Raw genomic sequence first — 14410 nt, forward strand, 5'->3', positions numbered from 1 at the left:
ATAGAATAGAAAGTTTTACGGGAGAGAATCCTCTCTCTCTCTCTCTCTCTCTCTCTCTCTCTCTCTCTCTCTCTCTCTCTCTCTCTCTCACACACACACACTATCTTTATTTCCCATGAACTTTTAACTGGTCAAAGCTCAACACCCATGAAATAAACGAATCAACCGCGTAAACAAACTGCGGATTGATTCCTCCCTCCATTCCCCTCCTCCCTCCCTCCCTCTCTCCTCCCCCCCACCTCTTCCCTCCTCCCCCCGGAGCTCCGCGCTGGTACTCGGTTGGTCCAGCGGGGAATGAGGCTCCTCTGACGGGGTGGACCACCGACTCGAACCGCTGTCAGGGGCAGGACGGGAGAGCCGGAGCCCAGGAGGAGTTCCCGGGGAGGAGGAGATGAGAACATGAAGGAGTTCTGGTGGATTCTGCTGTTCCTGCTGCGGGGTCCGGAGGAGGCGCGCGGGAGCGGTGAGTCTCTCTCTCTCTGCACGGGCCGGAGCTCCGGGCCGCCGGGGAACCGGGAGGCTCCTCCGGGAACCGGGAGGCTCCCCCGGACGGCCGCAGCTCCTCCGGAAGGCCACATAACAACTTTAAGAAACTTCATGTCGGTTTCAGCGCTCGTTCCGCCGCAACCGGTAACACCCTCCGGGCTCCCCCCCCGGTGCAGGGTGAAGCCGCGGGGTCTTACCGGAGCTGTGAGGACCGACACTTTAAAACTTGAACACACACACACACACACACACACACACACACACACACACACACACACACACACACACACACACACACACACACTGGGTCCAGAGGTTTGATTCTGTTTGTGCTGACACAGACATCAGAAGGAAAAACTTTATAAACCTTGTGAAGGATCAGCAGACTTGCGTGTTACTGTGTGTATTCGTGTGTGAGTGTGTGTGTGTGTGTGAGTGTGTGTGTGTGTGTGTGTGTGTGTGTGTGTGTGTGTGTGTGTGTGTGTGTGTGTGTGTGTGTGTGTGTGTGTGTGTGTGTGTGTGTGTGTGTGTGTGTGTGTTGAACTCTCGGCTGTTTACAGGACAAACACACTCACACAACCTGTTCATGTTGACCTACAAAAACACTGCTGCTTTTTTTCTGACCTTTAAACACCTTTTAAAAAATAAAAAATAAATCCTGCTGCATTCTGGGTAATATAGGCATAATATGACAGAGTCATGACATCACCACCACCTGCCTGGAATGTAATGATGTCATCGGTGAGGGGAAGTGATGTCATTAGACGTCAATAAACTGAAAACTGAAAACATAGATATATGTTAGTAGATCTGGAACGTTCATCGAATTATCCAAATGAATTGGGTGTCACATGTTCAGTGGGATTTTTGTTTTACCACTGGGTACACGTCTGGACGTTTGTGAAAGATGAGTTCACTGGACACCGTAAGTTGTAGATGTTAAAGCAACTTTCATTAATCCATCGCAACCATCAGCGTGCCGATGAAGTAACCCTGTTATACCAACCCAAACTAAGTAAAACGTCTTGTAAATTCAGTGAGTTCCAATAATTTCAACTGCGGGTCCTCATCCAAAATGGCGGCCACGCCGATAGACCCAGGACTACTTCTAGGTGCCTGTGTGTCTTCTCATGTTTGTGTGTGTTGCTGGGCTGTGCAGGCGTGGTGTTCACCAAACATCCCACCAATCAGACGGTGTCTCAGGGGAACGAGGTTCGTCTGGGATGTGCGGTGGAAGGCGTGAACGAGCCGGACATCCTGTGGATGAAGGACGGCGAGAAGCTGTACAGCACAGACCAGGTCTTCCTCACTCTGGGGGAGCAGCACTGGGAGACCTCCCACAGGTCTGTTCACTCATTCATCTGTTCAGCTCGTCTGTACCTCCTCCTCCATTTCTCTGTTTTCAATATCTGCTCCTCCTGCTCCAAATCCTGGTCCTGGTCCTGGTCCTGGTCCTGGTTCTAGTGATGTACCAGCTGATGGTCTTGTTGTGACGCTTGGGTCCAGGATCCGATCTGACGCTGGTTTTGGTCCTGCAGGATTTAAACCAGCTGAGTCTGACGTCCAGCCTGTGAGTCTGTTAATCCGCTTAGTCTCACATTCCTGATCACAAGCAGCACAGACCAGAAGACCTGAGCCATCAGAACCACCTGTGGAACATCAGAACCACCCATGGAACATCAGAACCACCTGTGGAACATCAGAACCACCCATGGAACATCAGAACCATCAGAACCACTTCTGGAACATCTAAACTACCACTGAACCACCTGAACTACCCCCCCTTTGTGAGCCATCTGGATGATCAGAACCACTTGTGGAACATTTGGACCATCACAACCATCTGATTTCAGTGATGTGATAAAAACAATCCCAACGTGTCTTGACATCACAGCCAATGAGATTTGTTTATTTAACAGGCGTTACGCATCCTGGGAGCCTCGCTTATGGACATTCAGATGAAAATACAAGTACTTCCTCTTTTGGCCACTAGGATGCAGTGATGAATGTGAACGTTGTCATGCCGTTGAACCATCACGAAATCGAACGCTCCGCTGTGCCTCAGTGTGACCTGATGGGGGCAGTGTTGCTGTTCCCATGGCGACACGAATTGTGAAGAGGACCCTGACGCAATCCCTGAGGAACGCCAACCATCAACCTGCCTATAATAGGACTATAAACAGTCAGAATACACAAACTGGATTAAAAGCTGATTCTGTGGTTGTGATTCCAGTGTGAAGTCGGTCCAGCAGCAGGATGCGGGGCAGTACTGGTGTGAGGTGGACTTTCATGGTCTGACCTTCTCCTCGCAGCGAGCCTGGATCACAGTGGAAGGTGAGGCCCCTGAACGCACCACAGACCTAATGGGACGTCCACACCAGAACGCAGTTTCACAAAAAACGCACTGTTTTTAGTCGATCATCCACGCATGGCGGCGTTTTAGGAGCCTGATTATGTTTGTTTTTTGACGGTTTTGACGTGTGGACGGAGGAGGAGCTTGAGCATAGACCTATAGAACTTGAAGTTATAAAAACTCAGTTATATAGTGGTCTGTGAGCGGGAGTCTACTTCTATATTTCTATGTTCCCCCTGTCTTCTGCGTTTTTGATGTATTTGGTGACAGCGCCCCTAAAGGCCTGCCACATGTACTACATGCAAACAGATTTTTTTTTTTTGAGAACTAAGGGGAGAAAAAAAGATTGTATTGGCTCGTGTGGGCGGGGCCTAACTTTTCTCTGAACTTCTCCCCTTTTTGTTCCCATCATGCCTCTCTCCATCCCCCCCCGACCCCCCCAGGCGTCCCTCACTTCCTGCAGGAGCCTCAGGACGTGGCCACGCTCCCCAACGCTCCCTTCAACCTGACCTGTGCCGCCGTGGGCCCGCCGGAGCCTGTGGAGGTGCTGTGGTGGCTGGGAGGAGTCCAGGACGGGGAGTCCAGACCGTCTCCCTCAGTCCTCCATGTCTCAGGTCACAACAAGCTCAGAGACGTCACTGTTCTAGAGAGAGAGAGAGAGAGAGAGAGAGAGAGATGTAGTGTAGTGAGTGTCCGGGGATCAGTGCAGACTAAGGTGTGCTGGAAGAGGTCTGAAGTGTTGCAGCTTGATCACACTATGAATCATGGGAACCCAGAGAGGAGGACGATGCCAGCGGGGTCTGATTATTTTCCCACTGTGGATCATGAGTCGACTCAGACGTGTTCAGACCTGGAGGAGGAATCAGAGCTTTGATTACACATCAGCTACAAGCCAACATGCATAGAAAACCCCTCATTAGGGTGTGTGTGTGTTTGTGTGTGTGCAGGAGTGAACAGCAGTGTGAAGTTTTACTGTGAGGCGAAGAACACTCGCGGCATCTCGGTGTCCAGAACGGGAACGGTTCACATTAAAGGTGAGTCTACCTGCAGGCCTGAGAGTGGATCAATACTCAGAGCGCTGTGCAAACCTTACTCTGTGTGTGTGTGTGTGTGTGTGTGTGTGTGTGTGTGTGTGTGTGTGTGTGTGTGTGTGTGTGTGTGTGTGTGCGCGTGCGTGCGTGCGTGCGTGTCTCAGTACTGCCGGCAGCACCATTCGGCCTGCAGATCATCAGGATGAACTACAACAATGTTACGTTGTCATGGAAACCAGGATTCTCTGGCTACTCAGAGCTGGTTAACTGCACCGTCCAGGTAACACACACACACACACACACACACACACACACAAAACAAGAGAGTGTGTAACAACACTCCTTGTACCTCCTCCTCAGGTGTCGCGGCGCTCGGCCCGGAGGTCGGACCTCCCTCAGCAGACCGTCGTGGTTCCACCCCACCTCCTGGAGCTGTCCGGTCTGAGGAGTCACTCCAACTACAGCGTGAGGGCATTGTGTGTGAACGAGGTGGGAGCGTCTCCATTCTCCTCCTGGCTGTACTTCACCACACCTGAGTCAGGTGAGTCCTCCGACCAATCAGTCACCAAATTTCAACGGTGAGCTTTCATACAAAACACACACACACACACACACACACACACACACACACACACACACACACACACACACACACACACACACACACACACACACACACACACACACAGTGTGTGTTAAAGAGAGAGCCTTCACAGGGAGTTAAACAGTTTCAGTCAGTTTCTGTCTTTGTTTCATCAGTAAACAGGAGCTGCTGGTGTGTGTGTGCAGCGTGTGTGTGTGTGTGTCGTGTGTGTGTGTGTGTGTGTATAGTGTGTGTGTGTGTGTCTTCATTCCTCTTGGTACAATCAGCTTTTGTTTGTGTCCTAAATCCTGATGAATGCAGCAGCAGTGTGTGCGCAGTGTCGCCCCCTACAGGAAGAAGCCAGCAGGTGCTTCACATTCACATTCACGTCACATCACATCACACTGCCCTCCATTCAGAGCTGAGGGGACTGTGTGTGTGTGTGTGTGTGTGTGTGTGTGTGTGTGTGTGTGTGTGTGTGTGTGTGTGTGTGTGTGCGTCCGTCCGTCCATCCTGATGAGCGCCCTCTGCTGTCCCCTGCAGTTCCCTCGGCTGCTCCCATGAACCTGAGCTTCCAGCTGTCGGAGCAGCAGCTCCACCTGACCTGGGATCCACTGCAGGAGTTCCAGCTGCAGGGCCGACTGCTGGCCTACAAGCTGCAGTGGACCCTGGCCGGAGAACCACAGGTGCTGCTGGATGCAGGTTCTGCAGTCACACTCCGAGTTGTTCTTCGGCGTGTTTGAGTTCAGTTAAACCCTCCAAAAGAACAGCCGTGATATTATCTCGATATCTTCTAGATCAGAAGTCTGAAAACTTCATGAACAAATGAGACGTTTTTCTCACTTTCATCAAATTTAACTGGAGCCAATAAACATGTTTAACCTTTAAAATGAGGCTGACAGCTCTGAAACTTTCATATAAAGTTTTCATATATCAACATAAACGGGGTCTTATGTTGCATTTGTGAAGGTTTAATTACAATTTAGGATTGTAAACATTTCATTTCATTTTCAGCAGTTTTTTGTTCCTGATTTTAGAGTTTACAACTTTCTTTTTCAGCATTTTTTAGACAATTTTAATATATATATATATATATATATATATATCCTTTTTATTTATTTTTTCATTATTTTTTTATTTTCTTTATCAATTATATATTTATATATTATATGTTTAATATATATAAATTTTTAAACAATTTTCCCTATTTTTATGTTTTTCTAAAGCCATTTAACTCTTTGTTTTCCTTCCATTTCATGTGTTTTTAGCTATTTTTCCCATACGTGTAGTCGTGCCTTTTAAAAAAAATAAATAAATAACAATAATAATTTTGAAAAAGACTTAGCATGCATAAACCAAATTCTAACAAGATTAAATGTTTATTTACGTTTAATTTAGTGAAACGTTCAGGGAGCCATACAGAAGTTCTAGGCTATTAAGTAGTAAGCCAAACTTTTCCACAATAACTTCATATTTCACTATTTAAAGCTGTTAAAACTTGAATGTTTGGTGTCGTTTATCTTCAGCACAACCTCACCTACGGGATTCTACAGTTATTTATTCATTTGGACGTACTGGATGAACATCAAACTGAATAACAGTGTGTTTTGATGTGTGTCCATTGGATGATGATGTTTCTCTGCTGCGTTCAGGAGCCGCTGCTCTTCAAGGAGAACTGGGCTCAGCTGTCGGGAGGAGCTCGCTTCTTCAACGCCTCCTTCCAGGTGTCGGCCTGCACCTCGGTGGGATGCGGTCCCTGGAGCCCCCCGGTGCTGGTGCTGCCCGCCTCAGGTACTGTTGCCACGGTAACACGGGGTCAGTGTGGTGTGACGGTGTGGTGACGGCGTCCTCTGTGCCCCCTCCCCCACCCCCCCCCCCCCCTCCCAGTGCAGGTCCAGGTCCCGCGGAGCCACATGTGGGTGGGGCTGCTGCTGGGCCTGCTGGGGGCCACCGTGGTGGGACTGCTCCTGACGGTGGTCGCTCAGCGCCGAGGGAAGGAGACGCAGTTCGGGTACGGAACTCACACCAAAAAAGTCCAATGCAGCGCCGCGTCTGAACCAGAGTCTGAACCAGAGTCTGAACCAGAGTCTGAACCAGAATCTGAACCAGAGTCTGAACCAGAGTCTGAACCAGAGTCTGAACCAGAATCTGAACCAGAGTCTGAACCAGAGGCGTCAAACACTTTTAAGTTTAAAGCTTTAATGTTTGTCTTTGTTGCGGCTCAGAGGATCCGTGAGGAAAATCTACTTGTTTTTTCAGCAAAACCACAGAATTACTACTGAGAATGACCACGATCGCAACATAAAGCCGGTTTTGATGAAACCTTCTGGTGTGAAATACAGTAAAATGTCCCAAAAAGAACTGTTGCATTATGGGTGTTTTTACAAGGAAATGCCTGCAGAACACATATAGACCCTCATTAAACTCCAGAGAAGAATTATTAGAATAATAACTAAAACTTCCTCTTGGGAAACACTAATAAACCATTCATAGAATCTTGTGCCTTGAAATCCGTAGACATTAGAAACTTTTAAACATCAGAAACACTATTTTCAAGTGAAGAATAGAATTCTTCCCACAGGTATTCAAATTTTTATTTAAATTAATAGAAAATAACTCTAATTTCAGAGGATTGTGTGTCTTTGAAAGAGGGAGAGTGAGAGCCAAGGGGGAATATTGATTCTGCCGAGACCTTTCTCAGATACACGTACTGAGTTGGTACAATCCGCTGCCTGCTGGGATTTCGGCCGTTTGTTTGACGACGACAGTCTAAATCATGATGGAGTGAAAATGTCAGCTGGAGCTGCTGCAGGAGGTGGTGGGGCGTTTCACTGCCACTGGAGAAGTTCCCTCAGCAGATAATCCATGGACCTCTGGTCAAAGTTACCCTGCAGGGGCTAATGCTAATGCTAACTGTAACTGTAACTAACTGTAACTGTCTTGTGTTGACAGTTCAGTGTTTAAGAGTCCAGGTCCCGACAGCTCAGTGTCCTTCACTGCAGCTCGATCCTTCAGCAGGAACGTCAGCGACCAACACGAGTCCACCTGTGAGTGCACACAACTACACCACTACACAACCACACAACATGTCTACAACTACACGTGTCTACAACTACACAACAGCTCTACAACTACACAACGTGTCTACAACTACACGTGTCTACAACTACACAAACAGCTCTACAACCACACAACGTGTCTACAACCACACAACATGTCTACAACCACACAACGTGTCTACAACTACACGTGTCTACAACTACACAAACAGCTCTACAACCACACAACGTGTCTACAACCACACAACATGTCTACAACTAGACAACGTGTCTACAACTGCACAAGCAGCTCTACAACTATACAACGTGTCTACAACTACACAAGCAGCTCTACAACTATACAACGTGTCTACAACTACACGTGTCTGCAACTACACAACATGTCTACAACTACACAAACAGCTCTACAACTACACAACGTGTCTGCAACTACACGTGTCTACAACTACACAACAGCTCTACAACTACACAATGTGTCTACAACTAGACAACGTGTCTACAACTATATAAACAGCTCTACAACTACACAACGTGTCTACAACCACACAACATGTCTACAACTAGACAACGTGTCTACAACTACACAAGCAGCTCTACAACTATACAACGTGTCTACAACTACACATGTCTGCAACTACACAACGTGTCTACAACTACACATGTCTGCAACTACACAACATGTCTACAACTACACAAGCAGCTCTACAACTACACAACGTGTCTACAACCACACATGTCTGCAACTACACAACATGTCTACAACTACACAAGCAGCTCTACAACTACACAACGTGTTTACAACCACACATGTCTACAACTACACGTGTCTACAACTACACAAACAGCTCTAAAACTACACAATGTGTCTACAACAACGTGTGTGTGTGTGTGTGTGTGTGTGTGTGTGTGTGTGTGTGTGTGTGTGTGTGTGTGTGTGTGTGTGTGTGTGTGTGTGTGTGTGTGTGTGTGTGTGTGTGTGTGTGTGTGTGTGTGTGTGTGTGTGTGTGTGTGTGTGTGTGTGTGTGTGTGTGTGTGTGTTCTTCCAGTGGACAGTTTAGGTATCAACGATGAGCTGAAGAACAAACTACAAGATGTTCTGATTCCAGAGAGGCTGCTGACTCTGGGACACATGCTGGGCAAAGGTAACACAATCCCTTCATATCTACACAACTACTGCCACACAAGACAACATAGCATTATTTACTATTATTAGAACAAAGTTATTGGGAAGTTAACATCAATAACATGTCTTTAGCCTTCTATCAGTCTGAGGGCGTCATAGCGTTAGCTTAGGATCAGTAAGAGGCAGGGTCAGCATTCGCTTTCACGTCATGTGTCGCCTCCTGAACATGATTCTGTCTACACTGTACACCCTGAAGTCATGCCATAAATAGGAAGGCACACACCTGTGGGATGACACACCTCTGTGAGTGTGTCCCTGTGTACAAAACACCACAAAGTGCTGAGTTAGTTTTTGACCATCAGGAGGTTAAAACTGCTTCAACATGAAACAACCTGTCAGACGGTGCTGAGGGTTTCAGGACGAAAGGTGAGAAGGTTTGATGAGAGAGACATTTAGACTAAAACGTATTGGAATAATTATAACAAACCGTGTGTGTGTGTGTGTGTGTGTGTGTGTGTGTGTGTGTGTGTGTGTGGTGTGTGGTGTGTGTGTGTGTGTGTGTGTGTGTGTGTGTGTGTGTGTGTGTGTGTGTACAGGTGAGTTTGGCTCAGTGCGAGAAGCCCTCCTGAAGACAGATGACTCCTCCATCCAGAAGGTTGCTGTCAAAGTTCTGAAATGTGAGTCTTCTTCTTTTTCTACTTCTACTTCTCCTCCTCCTCCTCCTCCTCTTCCTCCTCCTCCTCCTCCTCCTGTTGTGGTTAATGTGCAGAGCAGCAGACTAACTGACTTGGTCCTCCAGCTGACATCACTTCCTCTGGAGACATCGAGCAGTGTCTGAAGGAGGCCGCATACATGAAGGACTTCCACCATCCCAACGTAATCCAGCTCATCGGTAACAAACACACACACACACAGCACACACACACACACACACTGGCTACGAGTCCGAGACACTGTGATTGACAGCCCGTCCCGTCCAATAGGAGTGAGTCTCCACAGGCGTCTCGGCCAGCGGCTGCCGATCCCGATGGTGGTGTTGCCGTTCATGAAGCACGGAGACCTGCACACCTTCCTGCTGCTGTCCAGACTGGGAGAGCAGCCATTTGTAAGAGCCCACGTCAGCACATCGCGGTACACGCGTGCAAACATCCCGCACATCTAAACGTGTAAACGCGCTGTCTCAGGAGCTGAACCTGCACACGCTGCTGCGCTTCATGCTGGACGTGTCTCGGGGGATGGACTACCTGAGCAGCAGGAACATCATCCACAGAGACCTGGCGGCCAGAAACTGCATGTGAGCCAAGCAGAACCTGTGTGTGTGTGTGTGTGTGTCTGTGTGTGTTTGTGTGTGTACCAGTTTGTGTATTCCTCTGTGTGTGTGTGTGTTGCAGGCTGGATGAGAACATGACTGTGTGTGTGGCTGACTTCGGCCTTTCCAAGAAGATCTACAGTGGCGATTATTACCGACAAGGATCCGTCTCCAAGCTTCCTGTCAAGTGGATCGCACTGGAGAGTCTGGCTGACAACGTGTACACCACACAGAGCGACGTGGTACACACACACACACACACACACACACACACACACACACACACACACACACACACACAGATATAAACGCAGAAACAATATATATTTGAATGAAAAAATTCAAATTAACCTTACTGTGTGTGTGTGTGTGTGTGTGTGTGTGTGTGTGTGTGTGTGTGTGTGTGTGTGTGTGTGTGTGTGTGTGTGTGTGTGTGTGTGTGTGTGTGTGTGTGTGTGTGTGTGTGTGTTTCAGTGGGCCTTTGGAGTCACCATGTGGGAGATCATGACCCGCGGCCAGACGCCGTATCCCGGTGTGGAAAACTCTGAAATCTACGAGTTTCTGATCAAAGGAGAGCGACTGAAGAAGCCTCCAAACTGCCGGGACGACATGTGAGTAAATGCCGGCGGTCCCAGAGCGCCCTCTGCTGGTGGGGGGGCGGTCCCAGAGCGCCCCCTGCTGGTGGAGGGGCGGTCCCAGAGCGCCCCCTGCTGGTGGGGAGCGGCCCCTCACCTCCTGCCGCTCTTGCTGTGTTGCAGATATGAGATCATGCACAGCTGCTGGAGTCCGGTTCCGAAGTGTCGTCCCAGCTTCCAGCTCCTGGTCGGCCAGCTGGAGGCGCTGTGGCTCAGCGTGTCGCCGGCGCCTCCTCCCAAGGAACCATTACTCTACGTCAACCTAGAAGGCGAGGAGGCAGAGCCGAGCCTGGGAGCAGAAGGAGCGACGGGGGCCTGGGCCCCGGAGCCAGAGGAGGGGCAGTGGGACGAGGAGGCGGCAGCTTCAAGCTGGAGTGTCCCGTGGCAGCGGCGTGCGGACGAAGACGAGAAGGACTGGCTGATGATGGCGTCCGGTGCCGCGCTCGCCATTGGCGGAGACTACAGGTACATCATCGGACCATGTGGAGCACCGGAGGAGGGCGGGGAAGATGGGGAGGGAGCGGAGGGGAGGAGAGGAGGAGACCCGGTGAAGGATGAGGATGACGTCATCAACGTCTGATGCAAATCGACCAATCGCAGAGCTCCTCTGGCCAGGGACACAGACGCTCTTTCTACAAGGCGGAGCCACTGCATGTGGGCGGAGTCAGACTGGCAGTTTGAGTCAGCAGTGTGGTGTGGCGGGAACACTTGTGACCTGCAGGGGGCGCCATCCACACCTCCGCACTAAAACTACTTCAGCTCATTAATTATTCATGAATAATGAGCCCTGTGGATGGAGGAGTAATTATTATTGGTTGCCATAGCAACTCGCTAACGTACCGGTGATTAACCGACTAACCACTGTACGAACTCTTGAAAGTGGTACTAGGTATCTTTCATGGGTCAAGTGACCGGAATGGAGCGCACCTATTGGCCGCCTGAGTTGTGACATCATTCCTGAGCAACACCTGAGTGCGACAAATGTCTGTGACTCCGCCTCCTCACATCAGCTGTGGGTGCAGTGGGCGGAGCCTCAAATCAGTGGAGCAAATGCAGGAGGGGTTTTACTGTCTGCAGTCCTGGTCTAGGTCCTGGTCTTGTTTTGGTGCTGCTCTTGATGTTCATCTTGGTTTCAATTTTGTTCCCGATGTTGGATCTTTTTTTTTTCCTCATCAGGGTGCCCCCAGTCTCACTCTCTTCCATGCTTTAGTAACCATGGAAACCACACCCACTCCTCCATTCTGGTCCCAACACTGGTCCCGGGGGCCCCTCAAAACCCGTGCTGCTCAAATATTGTTTATTTTTCACCTCGTCGGGATTCATTCGTTCATCTGATCATGTGATCAGCTGCTCCTCAGCTCACGGAGTGGTTGAGAGGAGCCCAGCAGGAGAGGCTGGTCCCGGGGGGCCCGTCCAGAGAGGCTCTCAGGTTCTAAAGGTTGAAGATTGATTTACTGTGTGTGTGTCCAACTCTTTCATTCAAGTCTGGGGGGGCCTCCACGGGGCCCTGATGAGGGCCCCTAGTTTTTTTTTTAATTTAACTGAAAATATTAACCGATTTTTACAATAATGAATTTGATATTTTCGTAGAGGCTCCTGGGGTGTTGGCGGGGCCCAGCAGCTGCTCAGACGATGCTGCTGTAACTCGGTAACCATGACGTCTGTTTAGGTTGTTTTTTCACTGAACAGGGTCGTTTTGTGACATCACAGCGCGTTCGAGGACCGAACACTAACTACTGTATGTTGTAATGAATCGGCTGTGAGTTTGAAATAAAGGTTGGTTTTTTTCTGCTGTAACTGAATACACGGAAAAGTGAAAAAAAAAAAAAAAAAAAGCTGAGTCACAGGAAGATTTATTAATAGTGAAATTTTATTTGTGGGGAAAAGAGTTTGGTGCACTATGGACACTCTGAAGAGTCAACACACACCTGTTGACCAGGCGCCCTTACCTGGAGGAGCTGAGCAGGTGACGCGGTGATGGTTTTTTTTGTGTTTGTCAGTCCTGATGTCCCGTCACCATGGTAACCGCCTCACAGCGAGGTGGATGAAGCAAATGACCGAAAGACACACAGAAGCTGGAGAGAAGCCATACAAGCTGGGGGGGCATCGACCCCGTTGGGTCATGCTGTTCGCTGGCGGAACGAGCCACTGCCTCAGGAGGCGCCATTCATCTTTCAGCGACATCGTTTCCTGCTGAGCAAGTAACCAATGAGACGCCTCTGGTTTCCAGGCGGAGCTTCATCAACACGGCAGTCGAACGTTTGCGTGCGAGTACGAAGGGAATTAAATATATGCATATATGTAACTTGACAAACTCCGACCCGTTTGGCTCCGATCAGTCTTCTTTACCAATTCGTGATGTTCAGGAAGAGACTCCAGGTGACTAAAGGTGAAGGCTGGTTACACCTGGACAGGTGAGTTTCACAGGACAGAGGCGGACACACAACCAGTCGTCTGGTTCGGGTTTGAACCACTTGGCCCTTTTTGTAACCAGTGAATGTAAATACAGGTGATGGTTTAATGTGAACATATTTAAACTCTAACCACACACACACACACACACACACACACACACACACACACACACACACGTTCATGTGGAAGAAGCTTGATAAGAGTTAAAAGGTATTTCCAAAAATGTACATACAGAAGTATGAATAAATTCCACCTTTTAGATGCATTTCAATGTAAACAAACTTTTTTTTGGACAAAAGGTTTTCCTGCAATATACTACATAAAAATTGAACAACTGATTTTTGCAGGTGTGTATAAATTCCATGGTTGACAATAAAACGCTCTCTTTATTTGATCCTCTTGGATCAGTCCCATTGGTCCGTCCCTCTGCTTTATGGTGTATATTTACCCCCTCCAGTAAGTGTCATGGAATAAAAAAAGAATGTCTGGGTGACATGTTAAAGCCACACATCGATGGCAAAATGCTAAATTCATGTCCTAGTGGCAAATCGACAAGAAATATTGGTTTAATGCAAGTCAGCGGTCAGTTTTTATTCACTGTCACTTGATTTTCATTGTTCACAATAAAGTAATTTTCTAACACAGGGTGCAGCGTGCAAATTAATCTCACCTAGAAACATGAAGGTTAACAATGCTAAATTAGCTGTATTGTTATGGCATTAGTTAAACTGGCTGCACTATTTGGGTGCAAGATTCTCTCATTAAATTCAGATGAAGTTTCATTAGAGGAAGATGCTCTGTAATCTGGATGTTAGAGGGGGAAGATGCTCTTTAATCTGGATGTTAAACGGGAAGATGCTCTATAATCTGGATGTTAGTGGAGGAAGATGCTCTTTAATCTGGATGTTAGTGGAGGAAGATGCTCTATAATCTGGATGTTAGAGGAGGAAGGCGCGCTATAATCTGATGTCAGAGGAGGAAGACACTCTATAATCTGATGCCAGAGGAGGAAGGCGCTCTATAATCTGGATGTTAGAGGGGGAGGATGCTCTATAATATGGATGTTAAAGGGGAAGATGCTCTATAATCTGGATGTTGGGGAAGGAAGATGCTCTATAATCTGGATGTTAGTGGAGGGAGATGCTCTTTAATCTGGATGTTAGTGGAGGAAGATGCTCTATAATCTGGATGTTAGAGGAGGAAGGCGCGCTATAATCTGATGTCAGAGGAGGAAGACACTCTATAATCTGATGCCAGAGGAGGAAGACGCTCTATAATCTGGATGTTAGAGGGGGAGATGCTCTATAATCTGTCAGAGGAGGAAGATGCTGTATAAACTGATGTTAGAGGACGAGGATGCTCTATAATCTGATGATAGAGGAGGAGGATGCTCTATAATCTGATGTTAGAGGAGGA

The 14410-nt window shown here is 48.2% G+C and overlaps 1 protein-coding gene across 1 annotated transcript; it reads left to right on the plus strand.

Moving 5' to 3' along the window:
• The first annotated feature begins 267 nt into the window (after positions 1-267).
• tyro3 (TYRO3 protein tyrosine kinase) lies at positions 268-13636 on the plus strand. Its single transcript, XM_080480016.1, has 19 exons — positions 268-463; positions 1646-1829; positions 2720-2820; positions 3283-3453; positions 3787-3873; positions 4035-4150; positions 4231-4411; positions 4997-5139; positions 6106-6244; positions 6341-6464; positions 7406-7500; positions 8559-8654; positions 9232-9312; positions 9435-9527; positions 9619-9740; positions 9820-9929; positions 10027-10186; positions 10419-10555; positions 10703-13636. Exons 1-19 carry the CDS (start codon positions 400-402, stop codon positions 11157-11159), a joined length of 2661 nt encoding a protein of 886 aa, XP_080336142.1. The 5' UTR covers positions 268-399; the 3' UTR covers positions 11160-13636.
• Positions 13637-14410: the final 774 nt, after the last annotated feature.

This window comes from Lipophrys pholis (genome assembly GCF_963383615.2).
Source record: "Lipophrys pholis genome assembly, chromosome: 14".
Taxonomy (NCBI): Eukaryota; Metazoa; Chordata; class Actinopteri; order Blenniiformes; family Blenniidae; genus Lipophrys; species Lipophrys pholis.